The sequence below is a fragment of the Symphalangus syndactylus genome, chromosome 24, assembly GCF_028878055.3.
Source record: "Symphalangus syndactylus isolate Jambi chromosome 24, NHGRI_mSymSyn1-v2.1_pri, whole genome shotgun sequence".
Classification (NCBI taxonomy): Eukaryota; Metazoa; Chordata; class Mammalia; order Primates; family Hylobatidae; genus Symphalangus; species Symphalangus syndactylus.
In genome coordinates, this window is record NC_072446.2 from 31345311 (window position 1) to 31372251 (window position 26941).

General features: G+C 43.7%; 1 protein-coding gene across 26 annotated transcripts in view; it reads left to right on the forward strand.

The window, feature by feature from the left end:
- Positions 1-26941, forward strand: part of ZHX3 (zinc fingers and homeoboxes 3) — a 145026-nt gene extending 118085 nt beyond the window's left edge. For 16 of the 26 annotated variants that reach the window (XM_055265860.2, XM_055265869.2, XM_055265862.2 and 13 more), the window contains 3 exons: positions 824-3833; positions 4506-4604; positions 20181-20281. In XM_055265860.2, coding sequence (XP_055121835.2) covers positions 974-3833; positions 4506-4555 — 2910 coding nt within the window. In that variant the 5' untranslated portion in view covers positions 824-973 and the 3' untranslated portion in view covers positions 4556-4604; positions 20181-20281. Of the gene's footprint in view, positions 1-823; positions 3834-4505; positions 4605-20180 lie in introns of all 26 variants that reach the window. The other 10 variants (XM_055265881.2, XM_055265880.2, XM_055265879.2 and 7 more) reach the window with 2 other exon arrangements.

The window sequence follows — 26941 nt, forward strand, 5'->3', positions numbered from 1 at the left end:
TGCCTCCCAGTTAGGCTACTCGGGGGTCAGGGACCCACTTGGGGAGGCAGTCCGACTGTTCTCAGATCTCAAGGTGAGACCACATTTTGAGTGGTCGTACACAGAGAATGTATAGCTTGCTGGGCCACAAACTGGTTCTGTGGATTCCCTGACCCTCTGACCTTTGGTTTCGTCTCAGTAACAGTGGTCCGGGGTACATAACAGCCGGTAACTGTAAGGTGATTGCTTTTCTGTGGCCTGGAATAAGTGTGGCAGGCAAGGAAAGGCTACAGAGGCCTGGCTCTTACAGCAGCCAGTCTTCCCAGCCACCCCCGCCCACCCCACCCCTTTCGCTCACACACTGCAGCTAACTTGGTCCCTGGGCCTGGCTTGGGAGAGACAGAGGCGTCATCTTGTTCTCATATGTGGGAAGGCTATGAAAATAAAACCCCGTGTTGGTACAAAATGTAAACAAGAATTACACTAGGATCTTTTGTTCTCACTCTGACATGGTCAGAATTAATTTGGAGGCCCAAAAAGAGGGCGTTTTGTTTTTTAATCTGAATTACTTAATGCAATGATATGTAGGGGGTGGTGGGGAAGAAACAAAAATACGTTGCTTAAGTCTATCAGTTGGTATTGGACCATCCCCAGGTCATTCTTCAGGGTCCAGTGTTTGTCATTAGGGGATTCCTAACTTAGACTTCACATCCAAGTTGCTGATTGAACTTACTGTGAAAAGACCTAGATGGTAGAAGGCAAGCAGTGGAATGTGTCTGGTTATCCGAGAAATATACAGAAAGCACTTAAGAGAACTTAATCATTTTTTTCTCCCTTTCCTTAGATTGAATAGGGAAAACCTGCTTTCTGCAAACAACTGAAAAAGCTGCACTTAGAAACTGTTTCTTTGGCCCTCATCGAGAAGCTGGAACTTGTATTGTGAGGCCCCTTATGGGACAAGCTCTCAACTGCTGATCACCCAGTGATTGTCACCATGGCCAGCAAGAGGAAATCCACCACACCATGTATGATCCCAGTGAAGACGGTGGTGTTGCAAGATGCCAGCATGGAGGCCCAGCCCGCTGAGACCTTGCCTGAAGGACCCCAGCAGGATCTGCCCCCAGAAGCATCTGCTGCCAGCAGTGAGGCAGCGCAGAACCCCAGCAGTACTGATGGCTCTGCACTGGCCAATGGGCATCGGAGCACTTTAGATGGCTATTTATATTCCTGTAAATACTGCGATTTCAGATCCCATGACATGACCCAATTTGTGGGACATATGAACTCAGAGCACACAGACTTTAATAAAGACCCAACTTTTGTATGCAGTGGGTGCAGTTTTCTGGCAAAAACCCCTGAGGGGCTTTCCTTGCACAATGCCACATGTCACTCCGGGGAAGCCAGCTTTGTGTGGAACGTGGCCAAGCCAGACAATCATGTGGTTGTGGAGCAGAGCATCCCTGAGAGCACCAGCACTCCTGACCTAGTGGGTGAGCCCAGTGCTGAAGGGGCCGATGGACAGGCAGAAATCATCATTACCAAAACTCCAATCATGAAGATAATGAAAGGCAAAGCTGAAGCCAAAAAAATTCATACACTCAAGGAGAATGTCCCTAGCCAGCCTGTGGGTGAGGCCTTACCAAAGCTGTCAACCGGAGAAATGGAGGTGAGAGAGGGGGACCATTCCTTCATCAATGGGGCAGTTCCAGTCAGCCAGGCATCTGCCAGCTCTGCAAAAAACCCCCATGCTGCCAACGGACCCCTGATAGGAACAGTGCCAGTTTTGCCAGCTGGCATAGCACAGTTCCTCTCCCTCCAGCAGCAGCCGCCAGTGCATGCCCAACACCATGCCCACCAGCCACTGCCCACGGCCAAGGCCCTTCCCAAAGTGATGATCCCCCTGAGCAGCATTCCAACGTACAATGCAGCCATGGACTCTAACAGCTTCCTGAAGAACTCCTTCCACAAGTTCCCCTACCCCACCAAAGCTGAGCTCTGCTATTTGACTGTGGTGACCAAGTATCCAGAAGAACAGCTCAAGATCTGGTTCACAGCCCAAAGGCTGAAGCAGGGGATCAGCTGGTCCCCTGAGGAGATTGAGGATGCCCGGAAAAAGATGTTCAATACAGTCATCCAGTCTGTGCCTCAGCCCACAATTACGGTTCTAAATACCCCACTTGTCGCCAGTGCTGGCAATGTCCAGCATCTCATCCAGGCCGCTCTCCCAGGTCACGTTGTGGGGCAGCCAGAGGGTACAGGAGGGGGACTTCTGGTCACTCAGCCATTGATGGCCAATGGGTTGCAAGCAACAAGTTCCTCTCTCCCCCTCACGGTCACATCTGTCCCCAAGCAGCCAGGTGTGGCACCCATTAACACTGTGTGTTCAAATACAACGTCAGCTGTGAAGGTGGTCAATGCGGCCCAGTCGCTCCTCACGGCCTGCCCCAGCATAACCTCCCAAGCCTTCCTTGATGCTAGCATCTACAAAAATAAGAAATCTCATGAACAGCTGTCAGCTCTGAAAGGGAGCTTCTGTCGGAACCAGTTCCCAGGGCAGAGCGAAGTTGAACATCTCACCAAAGTGACCGGCCTCAGTACCAGAGAGGTGCGGAAATGGTTCAGTGATCGTAGATACCACTGCCGGAACTTGAAGGGCTCCAGAGCGATGATGCCTGGAGATCACAGCTCCATCATCATTGACTCAGTGCCAGAGGTGTCCTTCTCCCCATCGTCCAAGGTCCCTGAGGTAACCTGCATCCCGACAACAGCCACACTAGCAACCCACCCTTCTGCCAAACGACAATCTTGGCACCAGACTCCTGACTTCACACCAACCAAATACAAGGAGAGAGCCCCTGAGCAGCTCAGAGCCCTGGAGAGCAGTTTTGCACAAAACCCTCTTCCTCTTGATGAGGAACTGGACCGCCTGAGAAGTGAAACCAAAATGACCCGAAGAGAAATTGATAGCTGGTTTTCAGAGAGACGCAAAAAAGTGAATGCTGAGGAGACCAAGAAGGCTGAGGAGAATGCCTCTCAGGAGGAAGAGGAGGCTGCTGAGGATGAAGGTGGAGAAGAGGATTTGGCCAGTGAGTTAAGGGTCTCTGGTGAAAATGGCTCTCTGGAAATGCCCAGCAGCCATATCTTGGTAGAGCGCAAAGTCAGCCCCATTAAAATCAACCTGAAGAACCTGCGGGTCACTGAAGCCAATGGCAGGAACGAGATTCCAGGGCTGGGTGCCTGTGACCCTGAGGACGATGGGTCAAACAAACTGGCAGAGCAGCTCCCAGGCAAAGTGAGCTGCAAAAAGACTGCCCAGCAGCGGCACTTGCTGCGGCAGCTCTTTGTCCAGACACAGTGGCCAAGCAACCAGGACTATGACTCCATCATGGCCCAGACGGGTCTGCCACGGCCAGAGGTGGTGCGCTGGTTTGGAGATAGCAGGTACGCACTGAAGAACGGCCAACTCAAATGGTACGAAGACTATAAGCGAGGCAACTTCCCACCAGGGCTACTGGTCATTGCCCCTGGCAACCGGGAGCTCCTGCAGGACTATTACATGACACACAAGATGCTGTACGAAGAGGACCTGCAGAACCTCTGTGACAAGACCCAGATGAGCTCCCAGCAGGTCAAGCAGTGGTTTGCTGAGAAAATGGGGGAGGAGACCAGAGCCGTGGCAGACACAGGCAGTGAGGACCAGGGCCCTGGTACTGGTGAGCTCACAGCAGTTCACAAAGGGATGGGTGACACCTATTCAGAGGTGTCTGAGAACAGCGAGTCGTGGGAGCCCAGTGTCCCTGAGGCCAGCTCAGAGCCCTTTGACACATCGAGTCCCCAGGCTGGACGTCAGCTCGGTAAGGAGTCCACAGGGGCCATGGCTATCCTGTGTGGGTAAGGGGAGGAGGCACTTATGGTTGGGCACTGAATTTACTGCACAGGGGCATCTGCTGTCTATAAGGCTGCCTGGCAGCAGCATTAACTGCCTGGCTGCTTCAGAGGACAACTAGCAGCAGAAGCCACAGGAACATAATATGATAAATGGTTGAGAGCTGTTTTTTGTTTCATGTGTTTTTAAAAACCTGTGCAGCGGAAGGAACATGGTGACCCTAAAGGGGTGCAAGCTTTTCTAGCCATTTCTTAGCAATAGGAGAACAGGTCAAAACATCCTCTGAGTCGGGCAGATCCACAGCCACTGGGTAGGAGACAGCAATAGGACATGAGTTGAAATTCAGCTCAAATTGATGAAAAGGAAAGAGAGCCTTTAATTGTCCTTAGATACATAATGTGCTTTTTTCTGATGATGAAAGTCTTGTGTTTCTCTGGTTATGCCTGATGTAGAAGAAATGTTTAGTATAATGGAAAATCACCTTCCTTCTTTGACATACATGGAATCAAAAGCTTGAATTTTGTTCCTCAGTTTCTCTGGATCATACTCAAAAGCAAAATATATTATAGAAGATTATTTTTATTTAAGACATAGTTTTGAAACCACAGACAAGTCATGTTATTACATGTTGATTTTCTAGGTTCCTGGTCACTGAGTTCCCAGCCTCTCCCTTCCCTCCTTACCCTTTGACATTTGTGTTCTCATTAGAGACCCCATCAGAGGGCAGCCAGAAGCTCAGGTGAGAGCCAGGAGGGCGGAGTGTTGTAGAAGCTGAAGGGATTGGGGGTTCCAAAATGGCAGCATTGCTAGCTGAGTTGGCAATGGTGGGAGGGGGTACAGAAGACAGTGTTTGTGGTGTTGGGCAATGTGATGGTTCCCTGGTGACTTTGGCATGAGCTGTCTCAGTGTGGGGCCTTGTGTTTGGCACCTCATCCCCAGGGCCAACCATAGTGCCCTATCCCTCAGAAATCCCACAGAATTTCCTGGATGGTGTTCCATTTTTTCCATAAAATAGCCAATCATTGTTGTTTGTTTATTTTGGCCTGGCAAATCCCAGCTCCTCCACCCCAGTTGCTTTCTACTTAGGATGTCTTAAAAAGGACAAAATTCTTTTTCTTTCTCTGAATATTTTAAATTCATTTGAACACAACAGTTTGAAACATAGTTATGCTATTGTTTCTTTACTGAGTTAAGGAAAAAGAGACTTCCTTTTTGGCCCATAATTTGGTGGGGTGGGGGCGGGGAGTACCATGTCATCCATCTGTTTAGCATTTGCAGAAAACCTGTTCTTCTCATGTTCACATACTAAGGTAAAATCTAGTTCCACAAAGCCCACAGTGAGCGCAAACACCTGGTGGAGCCCAAAGCCACTGGTCAGCAGTTAGGGTAGGAGTACACAGGGCCACTGGCTCCCTTATGGCCTCCTCCAACTGCAGCCATGTTTTCAATAGGGCAACAACAAAACACTCCCCTCCTTTGGGGCCCACAGCTCACAGCCTGCTTTATAAAGTAGCTGATGGCACACCCTGGAGTCAGAACAACAGGTTTTTATGGCTGGTTTGACCTTTTTATAATGCAGAGCAGGTAGTCTTTCCTACAAGTCTTTGTCCAAGTTTGTAAGTTGGTCCTTATGTTATACCCAGCTCTATGCTTCTTGTGATATACCAGTAGGCCAGGGTGTCATGCTCAAGAGAGATGAGGATGTTTGAACAAGTTTATTACAAAAGCTGACATGGAGAATGATGTTATGGAAGATGGCAGTAGCAGCACCAGGAATCTTTTCCTCCACCAAAACAATTGAGCTGGCAGTAATTGTCTCAAGCAACTGTTTTGGGACTCAGAAGTCTAGTTGAACACTTGTAACATCCAGGGAAGAGCTTGATGGAGAGGCTTATAAATTTTGATGTTTTTTTTGTTTGTTTCACATAGCAGCATCCCCAAGCTCTGCAGCAGGCAACTGTGGAAAATGTTCCTGGTGCAGACTGTCGGTGCCAGGGTGGGCAATGACAACTTTGTCCTCCAGAAGTCAAGTTTTTGTGGCCAGGTGTGGTGGTGGCTCACACCTGTAATCCCAGCACTTTGGGAGGCTGAGGTGGGTGGATCACTTGAGGTCAGGAGTTTGAGACCAGCCTGGCCAACACGGTAAAACCTTGTCTCTATTAAAAATACAAAAATTAGCCAGGCATGGTGGTGAGTGCCTGTAATCCCAGCTATTTGGGAGGCCGAGGCAGGAGAATCACTTGAACCTGGGAGGCAGAAGTTGCAGTGAGCCAAGATGACACCACTGTGTCCCAGCCTGGGCAACAGAGTGAGGCTCCATTGCAAAAAAAAAAAAAAAAAGAAAAGTTTTTTGATTTCTGATTACTGCATTTAATCACTGAGGGGGCCAGTGCAGAGGCTGATCATTGTCTCAACGCCCTTGGGCAGACGGAGCTTTCTAGCCACAAGGGGATTTAAAGAGACAGTACCTATTTTTTTTCTTTATTCCTCCTTTTGGCAAGCCAGATATTTAAGGAAATCTTAGGTCACTGGTTAACCACAGAGATATCACAACAGAAACTTCACTGACCCCATACCGCAAAGAATACACACTTCACAAAAATAGTTGGAAAAGTCACAAATAGTTGGCTCCAGCCCTCAATAAGCAAAAATCAGCAATCTCTGAGGCATGACAGAATTAGATTCTCAGTTACCACAATGTAATATTCATAATGTCCAGTTCTCAACAAAAAATTACAAAACATAAAAAGAAATAGAAAAACATGATCCATTCATAGGAAAAAAATTGACAGACACCATCCTTGAGGAAGTCCAGACATTGGAATTATTACCCAAAGATATTCAATCAACTATCTTAAGTATGTTCAACGGGCTAAAGGAAACCATGGACAAAGAACTAAAGGAAATCAGGAGAACCATGCATGAACAAAATGAGAATATCAATAAAAAGATAGAAATTATAAAAAGGAACCAAACAAATTCTAGAGCTTAAAAGTATAATCTCTGAAATGGAAAACATACTAGAGGGATTCAACAAAGATTTGGGCATGCAAAAGAAGAGAACAGTGGATTTGAAGAGAAAATAATTGAAATTATCCAAAGGAGCAGAAAGAAAAAAAATATATAGGAAAAAAAACCTGAGAGAGCTGTGAGACATCATCAAGCACACTAATGTACTCATATATTCATATAGTTATTATATTCATTAGTATATTCATACTCATATAGGAATCCCAGAAAAAGAAAAGGGACAGAAAGAATATTTAAAGAAATAATGATAGAAAATTTCCCAAATCTGATGAAAGACATCAATCTACACATCCAAAAAGCTCAATAGAATCCAAGCAGGATGAACTCAGATCCACACCAAGATATATTAGAATTGTCAAAACCTAAAGACAGGATTTTGAAAGCAGCAAGAGAGAAGCAACTCGTCACATAGAATTTTCGACAAGATTAACAGCCAATTCCTCATCAAAAATCTTGGAAGCCCAAAGGCAGCGAGATGACATATCTAAAGTAGTGAAAGAAAAAAAAACAAACAAACTTCTAAACCAAGGTTTCTATATATGGCAAAACTGTTCTTCAAACATGAAAGAGAAATCCAGACATTTCCATATAAAATTGAAGGAGATCATTACTAGTAGACATGCCCTACCAGGAATGCTAAAGGGAGTCCTTCAGGCTGAAATGAAAGGATACTGAACAGAAACTTGAAGCTAAGAAAAAAATAGGCCAGGCACCATGGCTCACACCTGTAATCCCAGCACTTTGGGAGGCCGAGGCGGGTGGATCATGAGGTCAGGAGTTTGAGACCAGCCTGGCCAACATGGTGAAACCCCGTCTCTACAAAAAATACAAAAATTAGCTGGGCCTGGTGGTGCTAATCCCAGCTACTCGGGAGGCTGAGGCAGGAGAATCGCTTGAACCTGGGAGGCAGAGCTTGCAGTGAGCCAAGATCACACCACTGTACTCCAGCCTGGGTGGCAGAGCAAGACTCTGACTAAAAAAAAAAAAAAAAAACACTAGTTAAGATAACTTCAGAGGTAAATATAAGAGCCAGTACTATTGTACTTTTGGTTTATAACTTTTTCTCTTTGTGCTTTATAATTTAAAAGACAAATTCATTAAAAAATTATATATTAATGGGTGTAGAATGTAGTAAGATGTAATCTGTGTAAATAATAAAACTAACAAATTAGTGCATTGCAAACAAAACAGAATCAAAACAGTACATTGTGAACAATCAAATAAATACAAAAGGAGGTAGTAATGGAATTGAGGAATCAAAAACATATAAGACATATTAAAAACAAATAGCCAAATGGCAGAAGTAAATCCTTGATCAGTAATCACATTAAATGTAAAGGGATTAAGCTCTTCTATTAAAAACAAAGATTGGAAGATTGGAGTTAAAAAAATAGTGTTTATATGCTGTCTTAAGAGACTCATGTTAGATATAAGGACACAAGGAGGTTGAAAGTAAAAGGATAGAAAAAGATACACCTAGAAAATAGTAACCATATGACAGCTGAGGTGGCTATATTATCACCAGACAAAATAATCTATTTTTTTCTGGAGAAAAAAATATTATATATATATTTTAAATATATACAATTATATATAATATATATATTTTAAATATATATAATATATATAACATACGTATGTTATGTATATATAATTTAGAATTAGCCAGCCAGACTCAGCTGAGATGATCCCAGTTTTGTTGGCAACATCAAAAGCATTGTAATCAGGAGCCAGTTGAACATACGCCTTCTTCTCTCCATCAGCCCTGATCAATGTGTTGACTTTGACCACATCAGTGTCATAGAGCCGCTTCACAGCCTGTTTGATCTGGTGCTTTTTGGCTTTTAACATCCACAGTGAACACAGGTGTATTGTTGTCTTTTGTCTAATTCATGTCAGACTCAGTGGTCACTGGTCAGTGGGAACTTGATGATGGCATAGTGGTCAAGCTTATTTCTCCTGGTAGTGCTCTTCTGAGGATACTGAGGCTGCCTTTGGAGTCATAATGTCTTGGGCCACAGGAAGGTGGGTGATGTGTGGATTTTTTTTTTTTTCCTTTGGTGGCTGTGTGGATGCCTTTCAGCACTGCCTTCTTGGCCTTCAAAGCCTTCACTTTGGGATGAGCTTTAGGAGAGTCAAGAGCTTCCTTCTTCACCTCCAGTGTCCTCTTTTGAAAAAGGCACACAAAATAAATTTTAAATCAAGAAAGGTTACAAGAGACAAATATGGATATTATATTGATAAAAGATACATATACACACACACACACCCCTAACAGAGCTCCAAAACATATGAAACAGAAATGACAAAATTAAAGGGAGAAAGACACAAAAATAGTTGGAGACTTTAATACTCCATGTCCAATAATGGATATAGAAACCAGACAGAAGATCAATTAGGAAACAGAGGATTTCAACAACACTCTAAGCAAATTAGACCAAATAGATGTAAACAGAATACCACCCAACAACAGCAGAATACACAGTCTTCTCAAATTCACATGGAATACTCTCCAGGATAAACCATATGTTAAGCCATGAAACAAGTGTTAATAAATTTTTAAAAACTGAAATTATACAGAGTACATTTCCAGTTACAATGGAATGAAACTAGACATTGAAAATAGAAAACTGGAAATACACAAATATGTGGAAATTAACACACTATTTAAAAACGAATGGGTCAAAGAAGAAATCATAAGGAAAATTAAAAAATAACTTGAGACAAATGAAAACACAACATACCAGAACTTATGAGACATAGTGAAAGCAATCCTAAGAGGTAAATCTGTAGCTGTAAATACATACATTGAAAGAGAACTCATGGTGGGCGCAGTGGCTCATGCCTATAATCCCAGCACTTTGGGAGGCTAAGGTGGGTGGATCATCTGAGGTCAGGAGTTCGAGACCAGCCTGGCCAACATAGTGAAACCCTGTCTCTACTAAAAATACAGAAATTAGCTGGACATGGTGGCAGGCACCTGTAATCCCAGCTACTTGGGAGGCTGAGGCAGGAGAATCATTTGAACCCAGGAGGCGGAGGTTGCAGTGAACTGAGACTGCACCATTGCACTCCAGCCTGGGCAACAAGAGCGAAACTCCATCTCAAAAAATAAAACTCACTCGGGCATGGTGGCTTGCACCTATAATCCCAGTGCTTTGGGAGGCCAAGGTGGGAGGATCACTTGAGGCCAGGAGTTTGAGACCTGCCTGGGTAACAAAGTGAGATCCTGTATCTACAAAAAAGTAAAAAATTAGCCAGGTGTGGTGGCATGTTCCTGTAGTGCCAGCTACTCAGGTGTCTGGGGTGGAGGATTGTTTACCAGGAGTTTGAGGTTATAGTGAGCTACACTTGCACCACTGCATTCCAACCTGGGTGACAGAGTGAGACCCCATGTCTTAAAAAAACTTTTTTTAAGATCTCAAATCAGTAAACTCAATGTACACTTTAAAGAACTAGAAAAGAGCAAACAAAACTCAAAGTTACCAGAAGGAAGGAAATAAAGGTTAGAGCAGAGATAGAGAATCAATGAAACCAAAAGTTGGTTCTTGAAAAAACAAAATTGACAAACCTTTAAATAAGAATGAAAGAGAAGACTTAAATTACTAACATCAGAAAGGAAAGAGGGGATGTTACATTTTCACATGAATATAAGATATTTTCACATGAATATAAGATAAGAGACTACTATTAACAGTTATGTGCCAATAAATTGGGTAACCTAGATGAAATTCCTAGAAACCCACACTCTCCCAAAATCAACTGACAAATAAATAGAAAACCAAAATATATCAATAGCCGGTAAGAAGATTGTTATCAGAAACATTCCAACAGTGAAAAGTCTAGGACCCCTGGTGAATTCTTCCAAATCTTGAAAGAAGAATTAACACACCAGTTCTCCTCAAACTCCTCCAAAAAAATTGAAGAGGAGTAAACACTTCTTAACTCATGAGGTCACCATTACCCTGACACCAAAGCAAGACAAGGGCACTACAAGAAAAGACATCTACAGACTGATATCCCTTATGAATATAGATACAAAAATCCCCAACAAAATAGCAAGTCAAATTCAGCAGCATACTAAAAGGATTATACCTCATGACCAAGAGGGATCTATCCCTGCAATGCAAGGATTGCCTGGCACATGAATATCAATGTAATACACCACATTAAAAGAATAAAGAGAATAAAACACATCATCCTAATTCAAGCAGAAAGAGCGTCTGACAAGTCAACTTGCTTTCATGACAGTAAACACTCAATAACTGGGAATATAACAATATGATAAAGACCATATATGAAAAGCCCACAATTAACATCATACTTAACAATGGTGAAAGACCGAAAACTTTTCCCCTAAGATCAGGAATAAAATAAAGATGCCTACTTTTGCCACATCTATTCAAAACAGTATTGGAAGTTCTAGCCAGAGCAGTTAGGCCAAAAAAAAAAAAAAAAAAAGGATCCAAGTTCGAAAGGAAGAAGTAAAATTATCTCTGTTCACAGATGATATGATCATATACATAGAAACTTGAGGCCGGGCGTGGTACCTCATGCCTGTAATCCCAGCACTTTGGGAGGCCAAGGCAGGTAGATCACAAGGTCAAGAGATCGAGACCACCCTGGCCAACATGATGAAACCCCGTCTCTACTAAAAATACAAAATTAGCTGGGCATGGTGGTATGCACCTTTAATCTCAGGGTTAGGGCTGAGGCAGGAGAATCACTTGAGCCTGTCAGGCAGAGCTTGCAGTGAGCCAAGATCGTGCCACTGCACTCCAGCCTGGTGACAGAGTGAGACTCCTCAAAAAAACAAAAAACTTGAGTCCACACACACACACAAAAATAGTTAAGAGCTAATAAATGAACTTGGCAAAGCTGCAGGATATAAAAACACACAAAAAATTGTATTTAGCTGGGCACAGTGACACAACTGTAGTCCCACTACTTGGGAGGCTGAGGCAGAAATTCAAGGAGGCCAGCCTGGGCAACATAGAACCCTATCTGTCTAAAAAAAATTGTTTTTTTGTACACTTGCAATGAACAATCTGAAAAAAAAAATTTTTAAATGGTATCATTTACAATGGCATCAAAAAGAAAAAGTGCTTGGGAATAAATTTAACCAAGGAGGCAAAAGAATTGTATCTTGAAAACTACAAAATGTTGCTGAAAAACATTAAAGATAACCTAAATAAATAGAAAGATATCCCATGTTCATGGATTGATATTATTAAGATGTAGATGCGACCCAAAGCAAACTACAGAGTCAATGTAAAATCTATCAAAAGCATAGTTGCATTTTTACAGAAATAAGAAAATCCAGGAAGACCCAACCAAAATGGCTGACTAGAGGCACTTTGTACTCGCCTCTTCCATTAAGAACAAAAATAGAGAGTAGATAATCACACTTTGAATAGATAATCCAAGACAGAACACTGGAATTCACAGAAAAGAGACAGGAAACTAAGGAAGGAAAAAGAAGCAAGGCAGCTTGTTCAGCCGGGATTGGCTGGGAACTGAGAGAGACCCCCCAGCATGAGGAAAAGGTAAGTGAGAGACCCTCAGTGGTCCACATTTCCACCATGAAAGGATTCTGCAGTTCTAGCCACGGGAGAGCTCCTCAGCCCTTGCCGTCCCTGAAACTTAACATAAGGAAGTGCCAGGAGATTGTTCAGTGGCACTGCTCCAGAAGGGAGCTCGCACTGGGTCCCCCACACTTCCTGAGAACAAAACGGCTATAGCAAGAGGCCATTTAAAGCCCAGCCCCCAAAAGACTGTACACTGTCCTGGAGTCCCTGGGTGCCAAGGCTGAGGTGTAAGAGAACTGCAGACTGTTTTCCCCAGAGCTGAGGCATAAGTGACAGAGTTACTGCAGCTGGGGCTGAAGCACTACAAGGCATGTGCTTCTGCTGTTGTGGCTGAGGTACAGCCATGGTGCCAGCTACCATAGCAGGGGCTGAGGCACCAGTGCCACTGGAGCTGAGTGAGGTGTGAGTGGCACATGCATTCCCCACTGGCCAGCAACCCTGTGCTCCCCAATGGAAGGCAGTAGTACAGCACTGCCACTCCCTATCCAAGCATTCTGAAGGTGGCCTAGGGATTGCCCTGTCCCTGTCCACCTTGGTTGGCACCTGCACACATCATAGGGAGCCTGAGGATGAGACTGCCCAGCCTGGCTTTACACCACCACCTCCCTGGCTGGAGCACACAGTCTAGGGGCTGGGGGATTGTCCAGCCTAGTCCACCACCATTGGCACTTTTGAATACTCCTCTTGGGTGCCTGAGGTTGGGGCTTACCCACTTGGCCACTACTACCTGTATGTACCACTTATGGGCCTGGAGAATGGGCCGCTCGGCCTGTTGTAGCCACTGCCAACACAAGCACATATCACTTGCGACCCAGAGGGTTATTTCAACACTGTCACTGCCATCTCCCATGCCACGCCAGCTGCCCAGGGGCCTGAGAACCTGCTCACATGCCTGGGAACTGCTGCCACTACTGACATCTGAGTAAGCCACCCGAAAGCCCAAGAATCAGCCTGCTTGGACCCACTAACACTGGTGCCATTGTATGCTCCTCTGAGGTCCAAAGACAGGCATGCTCAGCCCACTGCTGCTACCACTGGTGCCTGGAGAATGGCCCACCTGGCATTCCAGTCCTTAACAAAATTTTACCATAGCTTCCACTAATAACTACTGAGCCACTGAGGAAATCACAGAAACCACTGATGCTATTTATAGCCAAAGAAATCATACAGAGACTACACTATTGCACATACCAAGAATCAAAGCCAAAGTGTCCTACCCAACCGACACCATAGATACATCTAGGAAAAAGTCCTCCCCTACAAATGCAAATGCAAAAAATTAGAAGAAGCAACTGTTAGACCAGATGTGCAGATATCAACATAAGGACACAAACATGAAAAAGCAAGGAAATATGACACCTCCAAAGGAACACAATAAATTTCCTGCAATAGATTCCAATAAAAAATAAACTCACAAAATCCCAGAAAAAGAATTCAAATTATTGAGTGTAAGGAAGCTCAATGAGATGTAAGAGAATGTGAAGAAGAAAAACAATTTGGGAAATGAATGATAATTTTATCAAAGAGATATATGTCATAAAGCAAATTCTGGAACAGAAGACTTCATGAAACAAAGTACAGAATACAATTGAAAGCTTCAACAATATATTAGATCAAGCAGAAAAAAAGAGTCTTAGAGCTGGAACACAGGTCTTTTAACATAACACAGAAATAAAGAATAAAGAAAAATGAGCAAAGCTTTTGTGATATATGGGACACAGTAAAGCAACTACATATCTAAATTATTGGGATCCCAGAGGGTTAAGAGAAAAAGAGTGAGAAAACCTATTTAATGAAATCATATTAATAGGTGAAAACTTCCCAAATCTCACAAGAGATTTAGACATCTAGATATAGGAGGCCCTGATAGCCCCTAAACGGATACAGTGCAAAAAGGTCTTCTCTATGGCACATTATAGTCAAACTCCCTAAAGTCAGATAATTCTAAGGACAGCAAGAGAAATGTGTCTAAGCAACTATAAAGGAAGCCCCATCAGACTAACAGTGGATTTCAGCAGAAACCTTACAGATCAGGAGAAAATGAGATGATATATTGACAGGGCTGAAGGGGAAAAAAAGTAATCCAAGGATACTATGTCTAGCAAAATTATCCTTCATAAATGGAGAAATAAAGTACTTCCAAGACAAGCAAAAGCTGAGAGAATTTATCACCACTAGACTGGCCCTACAAGAAATGCTCACAGGAGTCCTAAACATGGAAGTGAAAGCACGACATTTAACACTATGTAAAACACACAGAAGTATAAAACTCACTGGCAAATCAAACACACAGATGAGGAAAAGACCCAAATGCTACCACTACAGAAAACTACCAGAGTACAATGCCAAACAAAAAGGAACAAAAAAATATATAAAACAACCAGAAAACAACAGTATAATGATAACAAAACCTCACATATCAATAATCCTTGGCTGGGCATGGTGGCTCATGCCTGTAATTCCAGCACTTTGAGAGGCCAAGGTGGGCAGATCACCTGAGGTCAGGAGCTTGAGACCAGCCTGGCCAACATGGTGAAACCCCATCTCTAAAAATACAAAATTAGCCAGGCATGGTGGCACATGCCTGTAATCCTAGCTATTCGGGAGGCTGAGGCAGGAGAATTGCTTGAACCCAGGAAGCAGAGGTTGCAGTGAGCTGAGATCGCACTCCTGTGCTTCCGCCTGGGCTACAAGAGCGAAACTCTGTCTCAAAAAATTATTATCATGTAGCATTTGTACCAGAAATGCAAGGATGGTTTAACATACACCATTCAGTTAATGCGATACATCACATCAACAGAATGAAGAGCAAAAATCGTATGGTCATCTCAATAAACACAGAAAAAGCATTTGATAAAATTCAACATCGCTTCATGATAAAAAAAAAAAAAACACTCAGAAAACTGCATAGAAAGAAGATAGTAAAGGCTATAAATAATAAACCCAAAGCTAACATCATGTTGAATGGGGAAAAGCTGAAAGTCCGTCTTCTGAGAACTGGAACATGACAAGGATGCCCACTTTCACCACTCCTATTCAGCATAGTACTGGAAGTTCTAGCCAGAGAAATCAGGCAAGAGAAAGAAATAAAAGGCATCCAAATTGGAAAAGAGAAAGTCAAATTGTCCCTTTTTGCAGATGACATGATCTGATACTTAGAAAAACCAAAAAGACTCCACTAGAACTCTTAAGGCTGGTAAGCATATTCAGCACAGTGGCAGGATATAAAGTTAACATACAAAAATCAGAGTTTCTATACGCCTATAATAAAATAGCTGAAAAAGAAATCAAGAAGGTAATCTGATTTACAATAGCTACCAAAAATAAAAAAAGATACTTAGGAATAAATTTAATCAAGGAAGTGAAAGATCTCTGCAAGGAAAACTGTAAAACACTGATGAAAGAAACTGAAGAGGACACAAATGGAAAGACATCCATGCTTATGGATTGGAAAAATTAATATTAAAATGACCATACTGTCCAAAGCAATCTACAGATTCAATGCAATTGCTATCAAAATACCAATGTAATTTTTTCACAGAAGTAGAAAAAACCCTAAAATTTGTACAGAACCATGAAAGAGCTAAAAGTCAAAGCAATCCTAAGCAAAAAGAACAAAGCTGTAGGCATCACATAACCTGACTTCAAAATATATCACAAGGCCATAGTAACCAAAACAACATGGTATTGGTATAAAAATAGACCCACAGACCAAAGGAAAAGAAAATAGAACCCAGAAATAAAGCCACATATTTACAGCCAGCTGATTTTCAACAAAGGTGCCAAGAACATGCAACGAGGAAAGGACACCCTCTTCAATAAATGATGCTGGGAAAATTAGATATCCATAAGCAAAAGAATAAAACTAGACCTGTATCTCTCACCATATACAAAAGTTAAGACAGATTAAAGATTTAAATATAAGACCTTGAATCATGATACTACTGGAAGAAAACTTAGTGCAGAACACTTCAGGACATTGGTCTGAGCAAAGATTTTATGGCTAAGACCTCAAAAACACAACTAAAACAAAAATAGACAAAGGGAACTATATTAAAAATCTTCTGCACAGCAAAGGAAATAATCAGAGTACAGAGACAACATGTTGAGTGGGAGAAAATATTTGCAAAACTATTCATCCAACAAAGGACTAATATCTAGAATATATAAGGAATTCAACAAAAAATCATATTAAAAAGTGAGCAAAAGGCAGGGCACAGAGGCTAATGCCTATAAACCCAACACTTTGGGAGGCTGAGGTAGGTGGATCACTTGAGCCCAGGGGTTCGAGACCAGCCTGGGCAACATGGTGAAACCCCATCTCTACAAAAAATACAAAAATTAGTCGGGTGTAGTGGCACATACCTGTAGTCCCAGCTACTCAGGAGGCTGAAGTGGGGGAATCAGTTGAGCCCAGGAGGTTGAGACTGCAGTGAGCCATGATTGTGCCACTGCATTCCAGAGCCTGGGTGACAGAGTGAGACCCTGTGTCCAAAAAAAAAAAAAAAAAAAAAAAAGGTGGGGGTGGAGGGGGGCAAAAGACATGAATAGACAATTCACAAAAGAAGACATACACATGGCCAATAGGTATATTAAAAAATGCTCAACATCACGAATCAAAAGGGAAATACAAATCAAAACCACAATGAGATATCATTTTATCCCAGTTAGAATGGCTATTATTAAAAAGACAAAAAATAATAGAACTGGAGGTCATTATGTTCATTGGAATATCCCAGGCACAGAAAGACAAATACACGTTCTTACTCATATGTGGCAGCTAAAAAACTTGATTTCATGGAGATAGAGAATAGAATGATAGATAGCACAGGTTGGGAAGGGTGTGAGAGTAGAAGGGGGAAATGAAAAGAGGTTGGTAAATGGGTATAGACTTATAGTAGATAGAAGAAACAAAGTCTAATGTTAAATAGCAGACTAGCGTGACTATGGTTAGCAACAACGTATTGTATATTTCAAAGTTGCTAGAAGAGAGGACTTGAAATGTTACCAACACACAGAAATAATAAATACTAAGGTGATGGATACCCTAAATATGCTGACTTGATCATTACACATTCTGTGCATGTAAAAAATAGTCACATGTACCCCATAAATATGTAAACTATTAATTAAAAAAGAATAATCCATCTTAATGTTTATATAGAATCTCAGGGGACCCCAAATAGACAAATTGAGAAAAAACAAAGTTGAAGGAGTCACACTCACTTGATTTCAAATTGTACTACAAAGCTACAGTAATCAAAACAGTGTGGTACTGGCATAAGGAGAGACATACAAAACCAATGGAATAAAATGAAAAGCCCAGAAATCACCACGTAGTGGTCAGTTGATTTTTGACAGGGGTGCAAAGACCATTCAATGGGAAAAGACAGTCTTTTCACCAAAAGGTGCTGGGAAAACTGGATATCTACATGCAAAAGAATGAAATTATACTCTTACCTTGTACTATATACAGAAATTTACTTAAAATAGATCAAAGAACTAAACAAAAAAGCTAAAGCTATAAAATGCTTAGAAGAAAATAGAATCCTTCCAGATTTTTGATTAGGCAATTATTATTATTTTTTTTTTTTGAGACAGGTTCTTGCTCTGTTGCTGGAGTGCAGTGGTACAATCAAACCTACTGCAGCTTCAAACTCCTGGGCTCAAGCAGTCATCCCACCTCAGCCTCCTGAGTAGCTAGGATTACAAGTGTGCACACTTGGCTAATTTTATTATTATTATTTTGTGTGTGGGTGTGTAGACAGGATCTTGCTATGTTGCCCAGGCTGGTCTTGAACTCCTGACTTCAAGCATTCCTCCCCAACCTCCCAAAGTGCTGAGATTACAGGCGCAAGCCACCCCATCTGGCCAGGCAATGATTTCTTATGTATGACGCCCAAAGCATAGGCAACAAAAGAAAAAAATAGATAATTTGGATTATGTCAAAATCTAAAACTTTTGTGTTTCAAAGAGCACTGTTAAAAGAATGAAAAGAACTCACAGAATGGGAGAAAAGAACTGAAAATCATACATCTGATAAGAGATTTATATTCAGAATATGTATAGAACTCCTAAAACTGAACAACAAAACCAATTCAAAAATGGGCAAATGATTTAGACATTTCTCATAGGAAAATATACAAATGGCCAATAAGTACATGAAATGATGAATGTTAGGCATTAGGGAAATGCAAATCAAAACCACAGCATGATACCACTTTACACTTAAGATGGCTGTTACAAACACAACCAGAGAAAACAACGTGTTGGGAGGATGTGGAGAAACTGGATCCCTTGTGCATTGCTGGTGGGAATATAAAATGGTACAGCCCCTTGGGAAACAACTTTGTGGTTCTTCAAGAAGGTGAATATAGGATATTACCATATGATCCAGCAATTTCACTCCTAGTTATACACCCCAAGGACTGAAAACAGGGACTCACATATGCATGTACATCAGTGTTCTTAGTGGCATTATTCATAGTAGCCAAAAGGCGGAAACAAGTACCACCAGATGAATAAACAATGTGTGTATACATACAGTAGGATATTATTCAGCCAAAAAAGGAATAAAATTCTGATACATCCTACAACATGGATGGACCTTGAAAACATTTTTGCTGAGTGAAATGTCAAGACACAAAAAGACAAATATTGTACGATTCAACTTACATGAGGTATCTAAAATAGGCAAATTCATAGAGATAGAAGGTAAAATAGAGGTTACTAGGGCCCAAGGGGAGGAGGACATGGGGAGTTATTGTTTAATGGATACATAATTTCTGTTTAGGATGATGAAAAATTGCTGGAAATAGAGTGATGGTTTCAAAACATTGTAAATATACTTAATGCTACTGAATTGTACACTTAAAATTGTTGTAGTGGTAAATTTTATGTTATTTATATTTTACCATGGTTTTTTTTCTGAAAGTCAACATGGAAATGTGATGAGTGGATTTGAATCACAAGCATTGGCTCCCCTCAGCTACTAAATCCAACACAAAGTGACATGTTGCTGTCCTTTGTGGGACAGAGCAGGAATGGCAGGGTGGCCATGCCATTGGTATTGTTCTCTTCTGTCTGAGACAGGTAACTGTGGGTACAGGAAGGGCCAGTCTGTTTATCTGTACCTGGTTTCTCATGGCTTTCTCAGCCAGCTGCAATTAAGGACCATTTCTTTATGAATCACAGATGATGGACCTCTCTGATATCAGCCTTACTTTGACTTTAGGGTTGCAAGTTACAAATGAAGTGAAGACATCAGTAGAATACATATCAGAACTAGACCCAGCTGCTATTATATTGGAACAGTATGTTCTGGAGAGCCTGGAAGGAGAGGGCAGGATGAAGCATTTTAGGACAGCACTCCAGAGACAGTGGTGGCAGAAGCCTGGGGAGCTAGGGGGAATTTAGTGGGCCTGGAGAGGCCAAACCGCTGCTCCTGCTGCTAGGCCTAGGGTTTAGCGGGGTCTCTCAGAGATCTGATGACCTTACAAGGTTGAGCCAGCATCCTGTCCTTAACCCACATTCCCTCAGGCTGGAGGGTGGGGAAGTGGGTGGCAGAAGGCCATTGCTCATGGAATTAAGAGGTCCTCAAAGCCAGTGATGCCACCCTGGTATAGCAAGGACCAGGCTGCCTGGGGGGCAGGTGGTGGCAGCTGCCGTGGAGTGACAGGCATGTGTTTTCTTCTCAGAAACAGACTGAATTTGATCTGATTAATGTGAAGGACTGGCCAGTTTGGGAAACCACCTGCCACACGGAAGAGCCAAACCCGACTCTCTGCTGCCACATGCCGTTCCCATGCCCGGCTGCTGGGCACCTGGGAGAGCTTCCAGAGTCCTCGCAGACCGCCCAGAGCCTGCCGCTACCCTTGGCCTGCCCACCACCAAGCAAGCAGCAAGCAAGATGGGGTTCTCATCAGTTCTTCCTCCCACAATGTAGGACCTTTCCTTTACCTTCCAATGGATAAAATAGTTCAGATTTAATAATCATATTCGTAGACACAGAATCAAGCTTTTAACATATACATCCACCTCTATATGTTAAATAAAACATCAGATTATCAACACTGTCATTACGTAGAAACTTTGGTTAGCCAAGCAGTGCATTGTCATTTACGTCATCTCTAAAAATGACCTGTGTCTGTTCTCTGGGGATTGCTGGGTCACAGGTGCCCCTTACCTTCCACAGTCAGGCAGGGAAGTTACAGGCACAAAGCTATGTCTGGAACCCCTTTGTGTTCCTCAAGGAAGCAGTACCTTTGAAGAGATCTCTGCTGCATTAAATGATGACCGGCTACGTTTCATGTCAGGCTTGCTTTGCCTTGTGTGCTACTCAGTGCAGAACCTGCTGTAACCCTCAGTTCAAAAAATGGACTGGCAATGTGATTAGTGTTGGATGCTTTACCATTCTCTTTGTTACCATAATTCTGCTTTTTCATGGGAGTTTGGATCATGGACCATAACTTTTCAGTTATCAGATCAACTAAAGAAACATTTGTTGTTAAGCCTAATGTGCTGACCTATGTGCCTGCATTTTTTTTTTTTTAAATCTAGACATGTTTGGAGTGAGAGAAAGACGGAAAAAAGACATGTGGTAGGGATATAAGTGGAAGTCTATAGCCACAGCCTGTAGCTTTGACCACTGTGGTTTTCAGAGCCCTTTCTCCACACTCATTTCAGAGCCTTCTATGGTTTGGGAAAGAATAACACACTGGCCCATTAGTAAGGGTGAAGGCTGGAAGGGTTTGTTGACTTCTTGGAATTATCAGAGGTAGGGTGGTCTTTAGCACAAAGACTTGCATGCAGAGATCCCTGGCAGAACACCCAGAGTTCCCCTGGCTCCCACCCCAGGGTCTGGCTGGTGTGCTGGATGCACGCCCGAGGGTGCTGGGCACCTGGGAGAGGTGCTTTTAAAGTTCTGTATTTATATCCCCAAACTTGGAAACAAGAACTCTACTTTAGCCTAACCCTCATGTCCTTTTTTGAATTGAGAAAATTATAGGAAATGGTGCCTTTGAAAATTAGAAAACTTGTTTACAGAGTTGTACTAAATGGTAAATCCTCAATTTCCCCAAGACCGGTTGCTCTGAGAGTAGTTGGTGAAGAGGGGCGAACTAAAGACCTGTCCACCTGTAGCTCCACTCGCTTCTTAGAAACCACCTGCTTCCCAGAGTGCCAAGCCACAGGTACCAGGCTTTGTGGGCACAGACACCTCCTGGGCTGGGCTGGGTGACAGTGCTAGAAGACCCTAGAGAGAGGGCAAGGGCTTTGGGCAAGAAGCACTCATGGTGTTTTAGGGACCGTCCTTCTCCCCTACCCAGGGAACTGGACCTGGCAGGGCACCGTGCTCATGTGGCTCCAAGGACAAGCATGGCGGTGGCCCCTTCTGCCTTCCAGGAGAGGGCTTGCTTTGGAAACCAAAATCATGTTCTTCTGAAGTGTCATCTTCTGCCCTCCCTGTCCCAATAGGGACCACATCTTATTTGTCTCAAACAGGGACTTGTGAGTACTTGGCAAGTTTTGCAGCCTATTTTTGTATTCTTAATTTGGGGAGTAAAGATGTTTGGTCTCAAAAACCTTTGAGGAATTGCCAAGAATGGCGAGTGATTGCTTTCCTTCAGAGAACAGACACTTGGAATTTCTTCTTTTAGTGTTTATATACATGCAGATTAATTTATATATATATACACACATATACAGTATAAATACTCATTTGATTCTCATAAAATGCGCATCTGGCGTGTGCAGTTGAGAAACTTGGTGACATGGGTGTTGGGGAAGTAGCCTGTGTTGGAGGGACACCAGTGCACTAGGCGGCTGGGGCGGCCCAGGCCGAAGCCATCTCCGGGTGCCTGAGAAACCACCCACTGCCTCACCTCCAGATCCTGCTGGCATCACCTCCAGAGCCCTGTATGCACTGGCCGAAGAGTTGGTTTGTGGAGAGGATTTTCTTGGTTACTTGTATTCACAGTTAATTTACAACCCAAACAGCAAAACACAGCTGGTGGACAAGTTCATGCAGGACCTACAGTGACCCAGCCATGGGCACTATCTCATCTTTCAGGTGGAAAAGTACAGTGCTGCCTGCCCTGGTATGTTTTTCTTACAGATGTTAGCCCTGCCCAACCGCCAGGGCTACACCACAAAAGGCAAGAATGCCCATGTAAGGAGCCCAGCAGTCTGGACAGATCCTTCTTCCTCTGCTCTTGGATGAGAGTGAGTGAGTATGGTCTGGACCTTATCCTTGAAAGATGATCAAAAGCGATGATGAGGGAGGCAGTCATCACGCAGGTGCTTAAAGGGACATTGTAGGAGGTACTCAAGGGTTTGGGGGCAAAACCCTGAATCCAGCCAGTCGTGCACAGAGACACACCCACACTAGCCCAGTGGCAGTGGGGGATGTGGGATGGCAGCAGCCAGGTATGTAGCCCTGTCACAGGACAGCTCACTGTGGTTTTGCACACTGCCAAAGGGTTAAATTGTGTTGTTGCCTTCAGTAGAAGCCATTTGTGGGCTGCAAAGTTGAGAGGTGGGTGAGCTTAGTCTCTCCTGAAGAAAAAGCCTATAAAAAGTGGCTAAACTTACCCCTTTTCTCTGTATGCAGTTGGACTCGTCAGAGATAGTAAAATCATCTTTTAGGGTTTTTTTTTGTTGCTGATGTCTTGTGCCCGTTTGTTTTTTAAATGGGGTTGTAGATCGAGTTCTCAAAGGTGAAACCAGATCATCATTCTGATAAAGGAAACTTAAATTTGTTACACAGGCTTTGTATATTTTCATTACTTGTTTTCGTTTTTGACTATAAAGGAGCTTTTTTATTTTGGGAGGGGAGGAGTGTCATTTTTGAGAATCTTGGGTTCCTGAAAAAGAACACCCTAGTTGGATGGCTTGCCAGGGCCTTGGGGTTTGGTAGTGATTGTGCAACTTAAAGCTCCTTTCTCTTGGCTGAGTGACAGGTGGCTGTTCAGGTGGACCAAAGCACCTTGACACAAGGACTCCACACTCTGCTCTCTAGTAGCACAAGGAGGAAGTTGGACAGAACATTGGGTAGTGCCTTTTGGGCTCCCACATGTACTAGTGGTCTCATCTCCAGCTGACCTTGGGAGGCCGTCCCACCAGGAAATGTGTGTATTCTCTAGCCTGAGATGTGGCCCTGGTGGGTTTTATCCTGCTCAGTCAGTGGCCTAGTGGCAGGTCCTGTGTTCTCTCCCTCTCCCTCCCGGCTCTGGGACATCTGTCCCTGGCTGCCTTTCATGGAGGAAGGACACTGGCCTTTCTGGTTGGATGCTGTGTGGATGCTCTCTGCTTGAGCCTCGTGGTCTCTTGTCTCTTCTTGGACAAACATCCTCAGATTGGTGCAGCTTTTTCAGTTCAGATATCACACCCCAAGTGGATAAAGGTAACTTGCAGGAGAGGAGAACCAGCCAAGAAGAAAATTTTAAAACCAAACCTAGTTTGGGGTTTTCCGAAAGTCATCTCTTTTTTCTTGCTCAGAGTTTACTGGGAGATTTCACCAGTTTGACTCACCATTTGCAGAAGATGTGCTTTTGTATTAAATTTAAATTTTCACGTATCACATCCATTCTCAAGGTAGTTATATGCTGGAGAAGAAAAATCCTCTAGACACATGAAGGCCCACATAGTCAAGTCTTCCAGGGCAAAGCCAGCAGCCCACCCAGGTCAGGTAGCCAGCAGGGCTTAGTTCCCCTCACTCCAGACATGGACCCTCCTTTTCAGGGTCTCTTGACCCAGCTTCCTTCTCTCCTTTGGTAAAAGGAGAGGTCTGAGAGCACAGACCTCTCTCAGCCAGCCTGCCTAGATCACGGGGGGCCACTCCCATGTAGCTTGGGGAGCACTTGATCTCAGAAAAGCTCCAATGTCTGAGCAAATGGGGAGCTGTGGAGCTCAAGCCTTTCTCCTGTGCTCAAGTCCCTTCCCCAAGCAAGGCGTCAACCTCATCTACCCACCATGTAGTTTTCTCTGGCCATTTAAAGGGGGCAGCAGGGACATGATTGGGCCATGCCACACCAGGGCTGGTGAGGCAACCAGTTTTGATTTTGACAGAGTGGCTGGATGAAAAGTGGCAATCAAGGTGCTGCTTGGTTTGCTTTGAGTGCAAATGGAACCAACAGGTTTCTGCTGCAATCTGTGTGTCCCCAGTGCCAGGTCACAGCAGGAGGGGTGGGGCAGGGCTAACCAAGTTGTCTCTGAATTCACTGAGCATCTGCACTTAGTTGTGAAGTTAATGGGAGTACATAGAGCATCTGGCCTTGGAGAGGGGTTGAGAGCCTCCTTTTTGGTTCTTCATTCCTGAGCTCTTGCCTGCCCACAAATCTGACCTCTTTGAATGGGGACACAGTCCTTCATCAGACTGAAGATATGACAGAGAAGTTTCTATTTAGCTCTAGATCCAGCAGAGTCATCCATTCTAACTGCCCTGAAGTCTAGAACAGAGGAGGGAACCCAGAGGCTGGGGATGAGACTAGGCAGACCCTGGTTACTATATGGACAAGGACAGGGGAAAGCACCCCCTTCCTCAATTTCTGAAAGTCCTATCTTTGGGTTCGCAGGACTTTGAGGATGATAAAGAACATATAGGTACTAGCTTGTTGTTGCTGGTCCCAAGCTTCCACAGCCCTGAGAACCTGGCTTTCGTGGCTACTCTGGCAGGAGCCGAGCAAAGGGAGAAGGGAGGAAGGCAGCCACTCTGGTGGGGACTCTAGGCACCTTCCCCACTGTCCACTTGGATAGGCGGTGAGCCCCAGGGTACTGAGAGGAGCCTGAGCATTTACCTGCCATTAGTGCCTCTTCCTTCAGGAGACTGGCTTGAAATGTGTGTTTGTGTGCACGTGCACACACACACGAGCACCTGTATGTGTTAATGAATAGTTTTTCTTGGTTAATGCTTTTTAACTTCTGTTCCTTTCCATAAGTGGATGATTCAAAATTAACATAACTTGGCTGGGCGCAGTGGCTCACACCTGTAATCCCAATACTTTGGGAGGCCGAGGGAGGCGGATCACCTGAGGTCAGGAGTTTGAGACCAGCCTGACCAGCATGGTGAAACCCCGTTTCTACTAAAAATACAAAAATTAGCCGGGCGTGGTGGTGCACGCCTGTAATCCCAGCTACTCAGGAGGCTGAGGAAGGAGAATCGCTTGAACCCGGCAGGCGGAGGTTGCAGTGAGCTGAGATAGTGCCACTGCACTCTAGCCTGGGTGACAGAGCGAGACTCCGTCTCCAAAAAAAAAAAAAAAAAAAAAAAAATTAATGTGACTGGAGTTAAAAGTGAAATGTCAGGTTGTTTAGTCACTGAATACAGAGAGCTACAAGTGCTTGGTCTTTCCCAAGAGTCAAACCTGAGTAGAAATACATTTAAAAGAAAAATCTACCACATGGTACCTATGAATCCTGTAATTTGTTTAGGGAGATCTTGTCACTCATCCCTGGTTCTTGCCCATACAGTTTTGTCTCATTCTTGCAGTTTGCTTGAAACAGGGCCAGAGCCCCACATGAGACTGTCAGCAGGAGTGAGGAGCGCCAGTGCCCACTCCTAAGCAGGGACCCGGCACAGCAATCGGGTTGTTCCCTGTTAGACTGGGTCGGGGCCAGGGGAGAAGCAGTCACCCCTTGTAGAGGGTTCCCACTGTGCTTCTGAGCAGTTGCTTTGTTCAGAAGTGTTAGGAGGGTCATATTGTGCCATAATTGTTATTAAAGAGAAAACACGCCCACCTTCCTTTCTGCCCTGCTGGCTATTGTTCATTGAGTTTTACTGAGCGCAGCCTTTGTGGAAGTCAGGGAGGTTGCCAAAGGCCTGTAGATGCCTCCTGACAAGGTCTTGATTCCTAGTTTTCTAGCACCCATTTGCATTTTGGTCTAAAGCACAAAGCCTTGTTCCCTGTGGCCGGACTGCTGGGCAGTAAGACTGGGGAGTGACTGTTGAGTAGTCTGCTGTCAGGAGAGATGGCTGAAAAGGTGATCATCTTGGTGCTAAACAAGTAAGAGGCAACTGCTGCCCTGTTTTTTGTTTGTTCTGAGGCAAGATGAAACTTTAGCCAAACTCTGCAAGAGGGTCCCATCTCCTGCCATGGCCAGGTGTGAGAGACCAAACTGAGAAGACGGCATACTCTATCACTTAAGCCTTGGGTAGAATGGGAATTATTTACCCTGGGTAAACATTTTAACAAAAAAATGGAACTTAACTTTGGTTTGGACTGTGGTCATGCCGAGGCAGGAGTGGGGTTGCCCTCTTGGGGCTGAATCTCCAGGCCTCACGAGGTCCCCTGTGGGGATGCTGCTATTTCTAAGATGCAAATTGCACATTTCCTAGATTTTGTATCTGTGGATTTGGATAAGGGAGGGGAACAGGGACAAATTGCTTGTACAATTTGAAATGGGCCTCAATGGTACTTCAAACCTTTTGATTATTCCTAAATAAAAACATAAATATATTTCA